General features: G+C 38.8%; 1 protein-coding gene and 1 long non-coding RNA gene across 2 annotated transcripts; one reads left to right on the top strand and one right to left on the bottom strand.

Moving 5' to 3' along the window:
• Positions 1 to 322: 322 nt before the first annotated feature.
• LOC103132703 (BTB/POZ domain-containing protein 3) lies at positions 323 to 11,311 on the top strand. The gene is made up of 4 exons (XM_007544503.2): positions 323 to 1,338; positions 2,659 to 2,749; positions 5,963 to 6,081; positions 7,459 to 11,311. The coding sequence occupies exons 1-4, from the start codon at positions 1,001 to 1,003 to the stop codon at positions 8,489 to 8,491; spliced, it is 1,581 nt and encodes a 526-aa protein (XP_007544565.1). The 5' UTR covers positions 323 to 1,000; the 3' UTR covers positions 8,492 to 11,311.
• On the bottom strand, positions 1,353 to 2,718 carry LOC107835204 (uncharacterized). Its single transcript, XR_001661031.1, has 3 exons — positions 2,626 to 2,718; positions 2,336 to 2,483; positions 1,353 to 2,181 (listed from the first exon to the last, which is right to left on the bottom strand). It is a non-coding gene; the product is annotated as an uncharacterized LOC107835204 (long non-coding RNA).
• Positions 11,312 to 13,639: the final 2,328 nt, after the last annotated feature.

The following is a 13,639-nucleotide window of genomic DNA, read 5'->3' on the forward strand; positions in this document are numbered from 1 at the left end:
TGATACTTTCAACTGCATTCAATACAAATGTCATATGATGACTAATCAAATTCTACCTAAACAATTATTAAGTTTATTTATTGGAGTTAAAATTGAACCCTTTGGCTTCAAGTAAATGAAACACATGGAGGAAAAGCTGTGGATTAATCTGTCTTTCTTATGAGACATGACTGCCACTTTAATTGAGACGTACCCAATTACATATTCAAGCATGTGCAGCCCTATAGGCTGAATTAGCTAATCATAAATGCTGCCTGCTGCCATTGGCTGAGCTCCTGAGAGAGCTCTAAACTGTGTTGAGAGGGGGGCGGGCATGCGGGGGCTCTCGATCTCTTCTGCGCTCTCCCATTCAACCCCTGTAGTCAGCAGAACGAGAGGCTGAGCGGAGCAGCGCAGCATTCACAGCTCCTGCATCCTGCAGATGAGTCTGCTCCGAGCAAGAGAGGGGGGAAAAAACGATCCTGCCACACAGAGAAAAAGAGTCACAGATGAACAGAGGCAGAGAGGGGATGAAAAGCACAGAGGGAGAAAGAGGGCAAAATGACAGGACCTGAGTAAAAGGTGCTGCCTGAGGACAACTGCAGCGATACTAAATCTGGAGCTGTCAGGACAACCCTCAGTGAGCCAGCGAGTGAGAACGGCAAGGAGAGGAGGAGAGAAGAAGTGGATTTGAAGAGCTGATCTTATCACTCTGGACAAGCAAAGATGGGAACCCTGAAAGGCTCTCCATCACCAGATCAAACTTCACATCAGAGAAAAGCCTTCAGATTGCCGGTTTGAAGCTTCTTCTTCAGGGAAGTGAGAAAACAGAGAAGAGACATATCCTAGTAGTTCCAAAAGCTGGTGGAGCAGACCTCACGCAGGACTCTTGCTGCCGAACTGCTCAGAGCGGCTCAAATCTCTCCTGTCCTCATCCCCCTCAGCCCTCCATCACACCTGGCTACTCCTGCCGGATGTCTTCTCTGCATGCTCTCCCACTGCTCAGCAGTTGAACACACTCATGGTCGATGCCAAGGGAAGGAACATGAAATGTCTGACTTTCTTCTTAATGCTTCCTGACTCGGTGAAAAGCAAGTCAAGCAAAAGCTCCAAAAAAGGGAATGCCAGTGGCAGCTCCAAGCTGCCCCCAGTCTGTTATGAGATAATCACCCTGAGGAGCAAGAAGAAGAAGAAGATGTCTGCGGAAATTTTTCCCACCAAGAAGCCGGCATCCACCACCACCACCACCACCAGCAGCAGCAGCACCACGGTGCAGGAGTACCAGCAGCAGAACCTCAACAACAACAACACGATACAGAACTGCAACTGGCAGGGACTCTACTCAACTATAAGAGAAAGGTACAGTACGCCAAACAGGGAAGCTGCACACTGCAACACAAATGATTCTCATGACTGCAACTATTTGGAGACTTACATGTGTACTGATGAATGAGAAACTTGTAGAAAGATTCTCATTTATCAGTATCTCAGACAGAACTAATGCAAGCTAGTGAGCTTCATATTTGTGGTTAGCTATAGGGAATGTGAGAGTGTCATGGTATGATTGTCTTAAGTAAAAAAGAAAAAAAAAACAGTATAAGGATCATTGAATGAAAATTAAAACAAAAAATATAACAATTTTGTTGTTTTTATTAAAGTAGACCATAAATAATTTGTAATGGTGTTAAAATTCTTGCTTTTTGCAGTTGGGAAATTGAACTTCAAATATTCATAATCTTCATAGTAGTGTAACAATCTGGTATTAACAGGTTAGGTGGTCTGGCTATCTGCTTAGGTAGCTATCTGACATTCTGCAGCTTATCAAATTTAAAACAATATCACCTTAATAAGAGCAATGGGTTGCAGTCTTTTAGATTACATATTGTTCATGTGTTTCACAAATCAAAATGTTTCCAAAAGGCAAAATGTATCATTTTTGTGAGCAAGAGAAAAGTGTAGGAAGGAGCCTTTTTCTCAGCCATCTGGACAAGCAGTGCTCAGCAATCATTCCAGCCAATCCACTGGAATCTTATTGAAACAGCTTTAAACTGCACACGTTAACCGTATGCGTTTAAAACCTCGGTGTACCTCGACGGCTGCAACCGGCCCCTGCCGTTGTGCCGGTGTTCTGTCAGCACTGTCCTCATTCTGTTGGGGAGACCTCTGTTTACAGCCTCTCCCACTCCTCCAGCCTTCACTGCTCTGATGCAGTGGAGAACAGACAGGCAGCAAGTGTGTTTGATATGCACAACATGCAGAGGCTGATCTGTGCTAAAAGCTAAATATTTACTTTGGCCTATCTGTAAAAGGCCCCAGCTGTTCGGAGCAAAACGTGGGCTTTTCTTTTTTTTCTGACCTGGCTTTTGTTGTCTCTCCAGAACGTCGCGGGGCTGTTTACCCACCCCAGTGACATGTACTCAATAATATATGAGCACAGCTTTATTGTTGGTCCCGTTCTTTCACAGCGGGGACTTTCCATTAAGTTTGCAGTCTTGTTCGTCTGTCTTTGTGAAGAGAGAAGACATAAAACGAAATGGTATGAGGAGAACTCATACGGATGAGACTGCTTTAGTTTAAATAAAGCAGGATGAAGGATGCTACCGAGCAGTAATGTTACCAAACAGCTGAAATACTATACAGACGTACTGATTTTGTTCTTCTGCTTTTCTTTCCCTTCAGAAATTCAGTGATGTTCAACAATGAGCTGATGGCAGATGTTCATTTTGTCGTGGGTCAGCCTGGAAGGACCCAGCGGCTGCCGGGCCACAGAGTAAGAATCTATATCAGTAAAAATAAAAGCAACAAGAAAGGGAAATCAACAAACAAGGGATCAGGCAGGCTGAGTTTCATAGAAGGTCATTTCATAGAAGCATGAAAATAATAATCTTCCATCCTGTGCTTTTGTGGAAGTGAAATCTTTTGTGCTCTGTTCTCACTTCCGCACCATGTGTCTTTTCCAAGACAGTCTTCAATTATTTATATAAATGAGGCTGAAAGAGAGCGAGCAAGAGGAAGGGGTCGTCTCCTCCTCAGCAGTCATCTCACACAAAACAGATTCGCCCTTGTCTCAGCCCAAACTATGCTTTTCAGAACTGCTTTGGGGGTAACTGACTTTAAATCCAACAAAGGAAGATGAGAAAAGAATGGGAATTTACAAATATTAGGGTCCATTTAAAGTGATCCCTGGTTTGGTTGTTCCATTAGTGCGATTTATTTAGGCAGATGAAAACCCAAGGACTCGCATTAGTGTGCAGACTAAACCGCACACCAGGTACGAAGACCACCTCAGTTTCAAACAAACTCTAGAGTGATGTGTTTATGGTCTGAATGTGATCCCACCTCAATCCTACACCTCAACCAGTCGGTGGCTGCAAACTTCAGCCAAATGACTTCCCATATTCAGATATGTGTTGCATTGTGGGATGCGGTAGAATAAATGACAATGCATTTCTTTTTTTGCTAAGCATAAACTGACATGTAAGCTTCAAGCCAGGCTCTCAAAATCATACCACTTATTCAATTGTTTTGTCTGAAATAGTAACCAGAAAAACTAACAATTTGATTAAATTCTTTTCACGTGCTTTCAGACACCAAACCACCAGGAAAAGTTAGAAATTAAACTCAAAAACTGATTTGGATAAAAGTAAACGAACTATGGGTGTGAAAATGCTCTTAGGAAAGATTTTAGAAAAGATTTCGTATACTGTAATGTTATAATTCACAACTAACTCGTTTAAGCATTCCTTAAACTACTTCAGTCACTGAACCTTTATAGATTACTCTGCAGATATCTGCTATGACTTCATACATTTAAAAATGTTTGACTTTTTTGTTTTTTTTAAAAATCAGAATTTTTCTCACAAATAAGTAAAGGGAGCAAGCTTTCGAATTGATGCGTAACTACGCTAACTTCTGTCCCTGACTTTCAGTTAGAGAAAAATAACTAAAGTTTAACCAGGTCACAAGGCATTTTTAAATGTCTTCTGCAAACATGATACCAAACTTTTACTAATAAGCAATTTACTGATGAAAAACTAGAAAAAAGTATGTTATCGCTTATTAATTCGTAAATAAGAGCGGAATTTCAAGCAGGAAAATCCCACTCAGCTCTCAATAGACCATAAATGCAAAGATCAGAACTACTTCAGTCGGTTTCAATTAAATTCCAGCTGTTTAGGTGCTAATTTCAACAATTTAAAACCTGCAAATAAGTCTGCTTTATTTAAGAAAAGATTAGTTATCATTAGATGCTCAGATAGTTAGTATTATATCTAACTTGTACCATAATGTTACTTAGCCCAACGTCTTTGTTTCCTCTGCCCACTGAAGTGTCTGCTCTTTCAAGATGTTCAGATAAATAATTAAGATCAACTTTTTCTTAGACCGTATGCCCTCTATGAATGCACTCTCACATTTACTTACTTTAAACACAATTACACAAGATTAATACGGTAAGTCCCTTTAATATCTTAAATTCACCCGTCCAACCACATTAGCTTTCAATAGCTCCATTTTCTCTCTTTTGGTTCATTATATGGGACCAAATGAATTATATATGATTTGGAGCTGCAGTGCTCTTGGTGCATTTAGAGAGAACAGTTATGGAAGAATGATTTGATGGCCCTTTATGCTGAGACATTATACCAATAGGATTTAAAGATATTCAGCTCAGCAATCTTTATTGTGTCCAGTTGGCAGGAAATTACACAACCATTAGCTTTGCAGTTAGTTCCTTAGCAAGCCAAGAAAATAGCTAAAAGCATTACATTTGTTTATATCTATGAAGTACATTAGAGCATGACCTGAGGCTAATTTAATTCATTTCTACTATATTGTTCCTTAATCCACATACAAGAGCATGTGTGTCTCCCATAATGAAGGAAACAATATATGTTTTAGAAAATTGTATTACAGCATGTACCAGCATCTACAACAATAGTGACATCTTTTCGAGCATTTCCCCCTGACTGGCTGCAATTTAGAGAAATTTATTTCAGGAAATTTATGCCACCCACATCTTCACCTACACATGCTCGCACAAACACTTCCACACAAAGATCTGAAACCTGAGTTTATAAACAGAACTTGAGGCCCTGCAGTGTCTAATCGAAGCGTGCCTATTAATGAAAACGGTGATTGTGTTGCATCTAATTTCATCATGATTCAGATAATTCATTAATTCCAGCAAACTGAACCTTTAGTGCACTCTGTTAAGTATCTAGAAATCTGCCTTCCTGTCCGCAGGGAAAAGGAAAGCTGGCTAAGAACTGCAGAGAAAAATCAAAGGATTAAATATTTCCATGACTTAAGCTTTTCTCAGATACTTGCATTTTTATCCAAACAAAAAAAGGATATATTGGACCTCGTCTTTCGCATATCCATCTGACTATGCCAAACTTTGCATAGTCGGATAACAAATGTGTTTACTTTAAACAAAAGGCTAGGTTTTCCAGGCATAATCTATTGTCTAGTCATTGTTGGTCAGAGTTCTCACAGAAATGAAACATTTGCTTTTTTTAGTGGTTTTACAAAATGACCTGAGCAAAAATAATTACAACCCGACCTCAGTAATTACTGCATAAGCTTTTATCTGCCATCACAGGCATCAGGCGGTTCTAACTGCAAACAAGCTCTAAGCGCCTGATTTTAGGCAATTCCTCTGATTAAATATTTCTATCTATCTATCTATCTATCTATCTATCTATCTATCCATCTATCTATCTACCTATCATACTGATGGTATGCAGACTCTATATTGTTAAGATTTCACTTAATGTTTTTTTTTTTTTTTTTGATATTGTGGTCAGATATTAAGCTGCACCCTCATACAAGATGACTAACAAGTGCCATTGGCAAAAAGTCTGGGGCATGAATCATTTTCGAAATCTCAAACCTCCATAACTGTACATACAAAGATACAGAGATGTGCTAGTAAGATGTATATCCTCCATTGTCACAGTGTTTTCTCTTCTTCTTTCCACAGTACGTACTGGCTGTGGGCAGTTCAGTGTTTCACGCCATGTTTTATGGTGAACTTGCGGAGAACAAAGATGAAATTCACATACCAGATGTGGAACCAGCAGCATTTCTGGCCATGCTAAAGTAAGGAGGTTCAGACTGTTTGTCTATTTTTCCCTCACATCACTGATATGTTACTGATGCTCTTTGTCTAGATCAACGCTTTTCTGTTATATTTTGGATGAAACTGCTCAAAACTCATATGACTTATTACACCCGTCCATGCAATAGTCAAGCGTATTATCTGTAGTGAGAGTACATAAGTACAATCTTTGACTCATTTATGCCAAAAAGAATCACACTCATGTTTTCTGAGGAAAGAATGCTGATTTAATTACAGTGAAACACCCAAAATTACATTTTTTGCTCATTAAGTGATAAATAAATAAATAAATAAAGTACACTCTGATGCACGGTAGAACTAATAGTGGATTCTGTGATGAGCTGTTCAGGTCCTGCTGCAGCACAAGCTTCCCCAAACCATGACACATCCACCTATATGCTTTATAGTTGGTATCAGGATTTTTTCCCCCTAAAAATACCAAACATGTCCTCTGTTCTGGTGTCTCAATTATCTAGTTTTAAACTCATCTCCCAAAGAAACGCTATTCCATAAGTCTTGGTCTATGTCTGTTTTTGCTCAGTATGACTTTCATGTTAGTCTTGGAGAGAAATGGTTCCCTCATCACATCTCTCATGAAAGTTAAACTTGTGCAGTTTATTTCTGGCTATGCAGGGATGCACTTTCACATCAACAGCACAAAAAAGATTTTTGGAAAATATTTTTAGCATTTTGCAGTCTGCTCTCAGGTTGACCTTGCCTGGATGGACAGGCTTGGCTTGTGGTTTGTTAGTGTTCTCCATTGGGAGACTATGTTCTGTACAGTGTATTGGCTGATTTCAGATTATTTAGAGACCTTTTTAAACTCCTTACTAGAGCAAAAAGCTGCTGCAATCTTCTTTCTGAAAGTCTCATTCAGCTCCATTATCACCAATGGGTTCACTCTCACTTTACTCGACAGGAACATAAAAAGCTAAATGTCTGAGGTGTCAACAAGATAAACCTGAGTCAAAATGCTGAGTCATGATGTTGTCATGTTGGGCACTTGATGTGCAGTTTTAGCCCATTTAAATGGGACTCAATCTGCCCAAAAGATTCAGAAAATCTGAGGATTTTCTGGTTTATTCCTCAACAGAAACTGCATTTTGATCAAATTTTAAATAAAATTTTCACAAAAGCCTATTCTTCAACATTTATTATTTTTTATTATTCTTTAGTATTGATCCAATTTGAACTAAATATTGACTAAATAAATGACTTTACAACGAGGTAAACTCACAATTTCCTTTCACTAAATTTCCTAATTTCAATAATGTTGCTATTCTACCTCGCCTGATTTTACAACATGCTAAACATCATAGTTTGTTGATGTGTCTAACGTCCAATTTCTACTCCAACAGGTATATATACTGTGATGAAATTGACTTGACTGCCGACACCGTGCTGGCCACTCTCTATGCTGCCAAAAAGTACATTGTCCCTCACCTGGCACGCGCCTGCGTCAACTTCCTAGAGACAAGTCTGAGCGCCAAGAACGCCTGCGTGCTGCTCTCCCAGAGCTGCCTGTTCGAGGAGCCAGAGTTGACACAGCGCTGCTGGGAGGTGATTGATGCCCAGGCTGAGCTGGCTTTACGTTCAGAGGGTTTCTGTGACATCGACTCCCAGACCCTGGAGAGCATCCTACAGCGAGAGACGCTCAATGCTAAAGAGATAGTGGTCTTCGAGGCTGCACTTAGCTGGGCTGAGGCCGAGTGTCAGAGACAGGAGCTCACATCTTCTACTGACAACAAGCGTAAGGTCCTGGGAAAGGCCATGTACCTCATACGTATCCCTACAATGGCTCTGGATGACTTTGCCAATGGAGCGGCCCAGTCTGGTGTGTTGACGCTTAATGAGACCAACGACATCTTCTTGTGGTACACGGCAGCCAAGAAGCCCGAGCTTAAGTTTGCAAGTCAACAGAGGAAGGGCCTGACTCCGCAGCGCTGCCACAGATTTCAGTCCTGTGCCTATCGAAGCAATCAGTGGCGCTACCGCGGCCGCTGTGACAGCATACAGTTCGCTGTGGATAAAAGAGTTTTTATCGCCGGGTTTGGCTTGTACGGATCTAGCTGTGGCTCAGCAGAGTACAGCGCCAAGATAGAGCTGAAGCGTCAAGGTGTGCTGCTGGGGCAAAACCTCAATAAATACTTCTCTGACGGGTCCAGCAACACCTTTCCAGTATGGTTCGAGTATCCGGTCCAAATTGAGCCAGATACTTTCTACACTGCCAGTGTTGTTCTGGACGGAAATGAGTTGAGCTACTTCGGACAGGAAGGGATGACAGAGGTACAGTGTGGTAAAGTGACATTCCAGTTCCAGTGCTCCTCAGACAGCACCAACGGCACCGGGGTGCAGGGAGGGCAGATTCCTGAACTTATCTTCTATGCTTGACAACACGTCTAATTATTTCTCTCATTTTTAGTGCACTTACTGAAGCAGAAATGTATCACTTTGTGCATAACGGAAGGTGTTATTTTGTTGCAGCTTGATGTTAGACCCTTGATATGTTTTCTTTACTTATTTTGACATGAGCAAATGGTCCAGCTCCTGGTCAATTTGCCCCGTCACCATTTCTTAACCGGTGTAATTTCCTACCTAACTATACTTGCATTTTATTGGCTGAATTACATCAGTTAGTTTTTTTTTTTTTAATTACTATTTTTGCAGGACTTTCATAAATTCCAAAGATAAACTTATAACATTTTGAAAAATATTTTCTGAAATATTGGGAGAGTATATTTTGCTCCTTGACAACCAATTTTTAAAGTATTTATTTTATATTCTACAGATAAAAAAGCTATTTAAATACACTAAGTATTTTTTTTTTTACTTACCAACACTGAATTACACTGAACCTCTTTTTTAAGTCAGTCAAGTGGAACAAAGTTATTTTTAGTTAAGTCACAAAGAAACTTTAAGCAATTTGTGAAAACCCAAATGATGAGGTCATTGCTTTGTACACTTCTGATACAATTCACAAGATTTCACTTAATTGAAGGTGAAAGTTGATGTGTTTTCAGGGAACATCCCAAACACACAGCTTCCTTTTGTGACATCGTGGTTAGATCCAGAAAGGAGGGAGACAGGGGTCTGTGTCCCAGAGATGAATGTGCTTTGGTGCAAAATAATTGACCTCAGATTTAAAGCAAAAGACATTGTGAAGATGTTGGCTGTCATTATCCACACAGTAAAACCAGAAAAAAAAAAAAACAGTTGTGTTGTTTATGTAGTGTAAATTTTTGCTTTAAAGAATTACTTTAAATCCTTGGTTGCCAAAGCTGGTTTAAAATATTCCCTTGGTGGGTAGAAATTGATGCACAGGTAGTATGAATGAAGCCTGCAGTGGATGTTTCTATTTCATACGAGAAAAAAGTTACGTACGAAAAGGTGAAGGAGCAAAATAACCTAAACTGGACCATTTAAAATAAGTTGCTGAGTTGTCCAAATAAATAAACTGCCCTTATCTCGCTCTAGAATAAACAAAAAAATTCCTTGCACTACAGGTGCATGTACAGATGAACATATGTAAATTTTGAAAAATGTATACGATGCCACAGTTGTGGCCTTTGTTGGCTGTATAGATATCTTATATAATAAAAAAAAAAGTTACAGTACGTTTATTATTTCTATATTTGCACAGAGTGCACATATATATGAGCAATACTTGATTCCATGGTGATCATTTTATTCCAGGAGTCTCTGGACCATTATCATGGAGATGAAAAATACTGTACAGCTTTCAAAACCAACCCATGTTTAAGATCAAAAACATGGTTTGTCTAATGAATATGAGTAATGAGTATTAGTTATTTGCTTTTAGGTTGTTTAAAATGGACCGCTGCCTTTTCAATATTGTTCTGGAAGCATTAAATAACACCTTTGAATAACATTTATCTGCATTCACACCCTCCACAAACCATCTTAGCAGGGCCTCTTGCAAAACTAGGGCTGCACAATATTAGAAAAAAACAAAAGAAAAAACATACGATAATACTGGCGAATGTTGATATTCAGCTCAAATGTAGTTTCTTTTACCTTGGAACTGAAACAGCTAAGTTATAATTGCTTAATGATTTGACCATAATGGCATCATCTTAATTTTTGTGCTGCATTAAACAAGAGTATCTAAGTATTACAAGCATAAAGAGCTTGAGTGCATGCTACTTGAAAAAGTAGCCAACACTTATTGCAGTTCTGGCGGTTCTTTGCGATATTGCGTAGAGTGGTGTTGCGATAAATTTGCAATATATTGTGCAGCCCTATCCAAAACAATACCCTCATTTCCAATGCTGCTTTGCCTCACGTTTACAGAATATGAACAGGAAAGGGGAATGAAAATGATAAAATCCCAACTAACCTCCTATTAATGCATGAGCAAGGTTACAGACCTCATTCAAGTGATTTTCATCAAGACTTGTTATAAGAGGCGATGCAACAACATGCCTGGTTAAAAACATGTTTTTAAAGTTTATTTTTCTTCTTTAGAAAATCTTTGAATGGTATAACTTATGTTGTCATCCCTCATTGTCACCATGTAGCCTCATGTATTCGCCTTAATCCAGGAAAGCAAGGTGTCTGAATATGTTTCATTTATTTTTTGCTTGATATTAGTTTTGCTTGTAAAATAGAAAGTTGACTAATGTGGATATGTCTAGAGGCAAATGTAGAACTTAAATCCTCACCATTCACCACTTCCTGTTGAAATTTTGTCCAGTCATTTATCCATAGTGATCCCCACTGCAGCACTCACAACGTGGACAGACTGGATCTGTTGCCATCTTATATGTATGTACTACTAATTACTGTGGCACCTTGTTTTTGTTTACGGTAAAATAACCAGTTGAACTGCTGTTTATCTGCTGAACTGTGTTAAAAAATTAAGTGCACCGGAAATGATGGAGCACTCCCTTCTAATGTGAAAAAACAGTTTCAGTATTCATGGAGCATATTACTGCACAGCTGCACTGATGCTGGCTTGTGAATAAGTTTGTTTTGCTTTTTTTGCTAATTTTTAATGCAGGTAATTTCGGGGGGATTTACTATGCTACTGAATATTCTTTCTGATGAGGGATAAAAGTCTTCAGGCTTGTGTGCTGGTGGTAATGGATGGGTAAACTGGTGTACATGTCCTGTGTTGTATGTGCTACTGTACTGCAAGACAAGCGAATGTGTATGGTTGTGTATGATGCAAATAAACAAAAGTTGTACATACACATTGTGTATTTTGTCTCCTGAAGGTTGTATGTGGCTGCATGTTCAAAAATTAGGACACGGGGTGACATCTCTGTTCAGTGCTGCAGGGATTTTGAATGTCAGGTTGAGCAGTCAGTTGATTGTCTCTGTGTCACTCTGACACCCCACCGTTTTCTGTCAAATGCAAATTGTGTTCTCCATCTTTCTTAAACCTCTTTGTACGTTGAAATTATTCTAAAAAAAAGAAATATGCAGTTCTGTAAAGGTGAGTGAGGATTTTTTTAACCTCAATCCAGAGGAAGGGCTTATGTTTCAAAGTTAGAACAGATCAAAGTAAAAACCAATATTACAAAATTAACCACAGATTAGAGGTGGTCAATGTTAACCTTAATCGACAATCAGTAGCACTGGAAAAAAAGGATTTCCAATTCACTAAACAAACGCATCATAATTAGGAACCACAACCATTTTTGGAGCATAAAAATATCTACAAACCGGAAGTTTGTGTTCAATAAAAATCAGATGAAAGATTAGGGATTCACAAATTGGGATAAATATGTTTAAAAACTGCTACCTAACAAAGAACCTGCAGCACATTTTCTCTTTATTAAGGTGTGTGTGTGTGTAGAAATGCCATCGAAAGTTGATCAGAAAAATTCTGATTGCTGAATTTCTAATCTAAGAGGTCCGTGTTTAACTTCCAGTAATACTGATGACGACCGTTTGAGAATGCTTAGATGATACGAGTTACAATGAGATTTTATTTTCTTCGGGAAAAATAAAGTGTTTCTGAACTGAACTGAAATTTTTCATCTCATATTATATCTAGGCCGACTGATTTAAAAAGAATATTTAAGAATATTTGCAATTAGAAACTCTCTTAAGAGAGTTTCTAATTGCAAAGGAGAGATAACTTTTTCTAAAAACAATGAATCAAAAATACGCTTTGGGAATTAATTAGATTGTGTATCAGGTTATAAATATGTAGTAATGCATCTCTCACTCTTGAGACCAATGTTTCTCTTTGATGTGTGCGAGTTCGCCAATCACATCAACTCTTGAAAACTTTCATATTAATACAAAACCAGAAGCCAGAATTTGCACAACCTTTCCAGAACTGGCCAGTAACATGAAAAAATGCTACATGGTTTAATGACTCTTGATCCATAATACACATCTCCTGTTCTATCATTCAGACGGTCAGGTCAGAATTAGATTTAAACAACATGAAAACTTGGATCTTTGCCGTCTTGCATCAAGGGTTCAGGTTGCAGTTGGTGGTGTGAGAGATGTCCATTATGGATCCGCAGGGCTGCAGGAAATGCGTGAGGATTTTATCTCGATGTGAATTTAAATAAGAGGAATGTTCCCGACACCCATCTAGGTCTTTGCCACAAAGACCTTAGGCGCTTCTGAAAGAAAAGAAGATCTAATCTGGAATTAACAACAGTACCCCGTAAAGTAGATCAGTCTATCTAAATACACAAGCAAAGTTTCATTGTTCAGTAGGAAAGAAAAAAATATATATACATGTCCCAATCCAAGTAAAGTTTATGTTTTGTTTTAATGCTGAGAAGAACAACCCCATGCAGAGACCAAACCTTTGTGTCACTTTTGATGCATAAACAAAGCACTCCGGGCTCTGGTGAGAGATTTCCTCCTTTTGTTCACACTGAACACTTTTTTCATTCAACACTATAATTTCATAATTCTTTGGTATTTGTCACAGTCAGTTCAGTAGACAGGGTGGCTGGAGGAGGAGTGGCAGAAGGAACTCAGCTAGTGATGATCAACAAGAACTGAATCAAGGCTCAGTACAATGGTGACATTAAAAGGCTGCACATAAAGAAAGAAGAACATAAAAGTCGCCAGATTTTATTCTGCAAGGGCTCCACTCTTCGTCTTGTTTGCTGCAGGCAATTCACTGCGCAACATTCTAATAATTTCCTTTGCAGCAAAATGTAAATTAATTAATAATAGCTAGAGAGGGAAGGAAAACCCAGCTGTGGGTGTAAGGAATTCATCAAAGAAAATTATTTCTGTATAGGATTTTTAATTGAACCTCGTTCCCACCTCAAGGAAATTTTCCAGTCTCGCTTTAGGCCAAACGTACAGCTTGTATCTATGAGATAATATTCAAAGTACAGAATCTGCTTTAGTGTAAAAATATGCTTAGCAAGTGTTATGAAAGTCCAGAAGGTTTGCTGGAAAGTCATGATGAATGCAGAACATTTAAAGGGGTGTTTCAAGATTTTTGAAGTAATTCTCTGGTAATCTGTCAGCATAACCGACTTGACTGCCGAAAACTCTGGCGTTTTTAGAAAGCATAAATTTGACTAATCTTAA

The sequence above is a fragment of the Poecilia formosa genome, unplaced genomic scaffold (assembly GCF_000485575.1).
Source record: "Poecilia formosa unplaced genomic scaffold, Poecilia_formosa-5.1.2 Scaffold1226, whole genome shotgun sequence".
NCBI classification, from domain to species: domain Eukaryota; kingdom Metazoa; phylum Chordata; class Actinopteri; order Cyprinodontiformes; family Poeciliidae; genus Poecilia; species Poecilia formosa.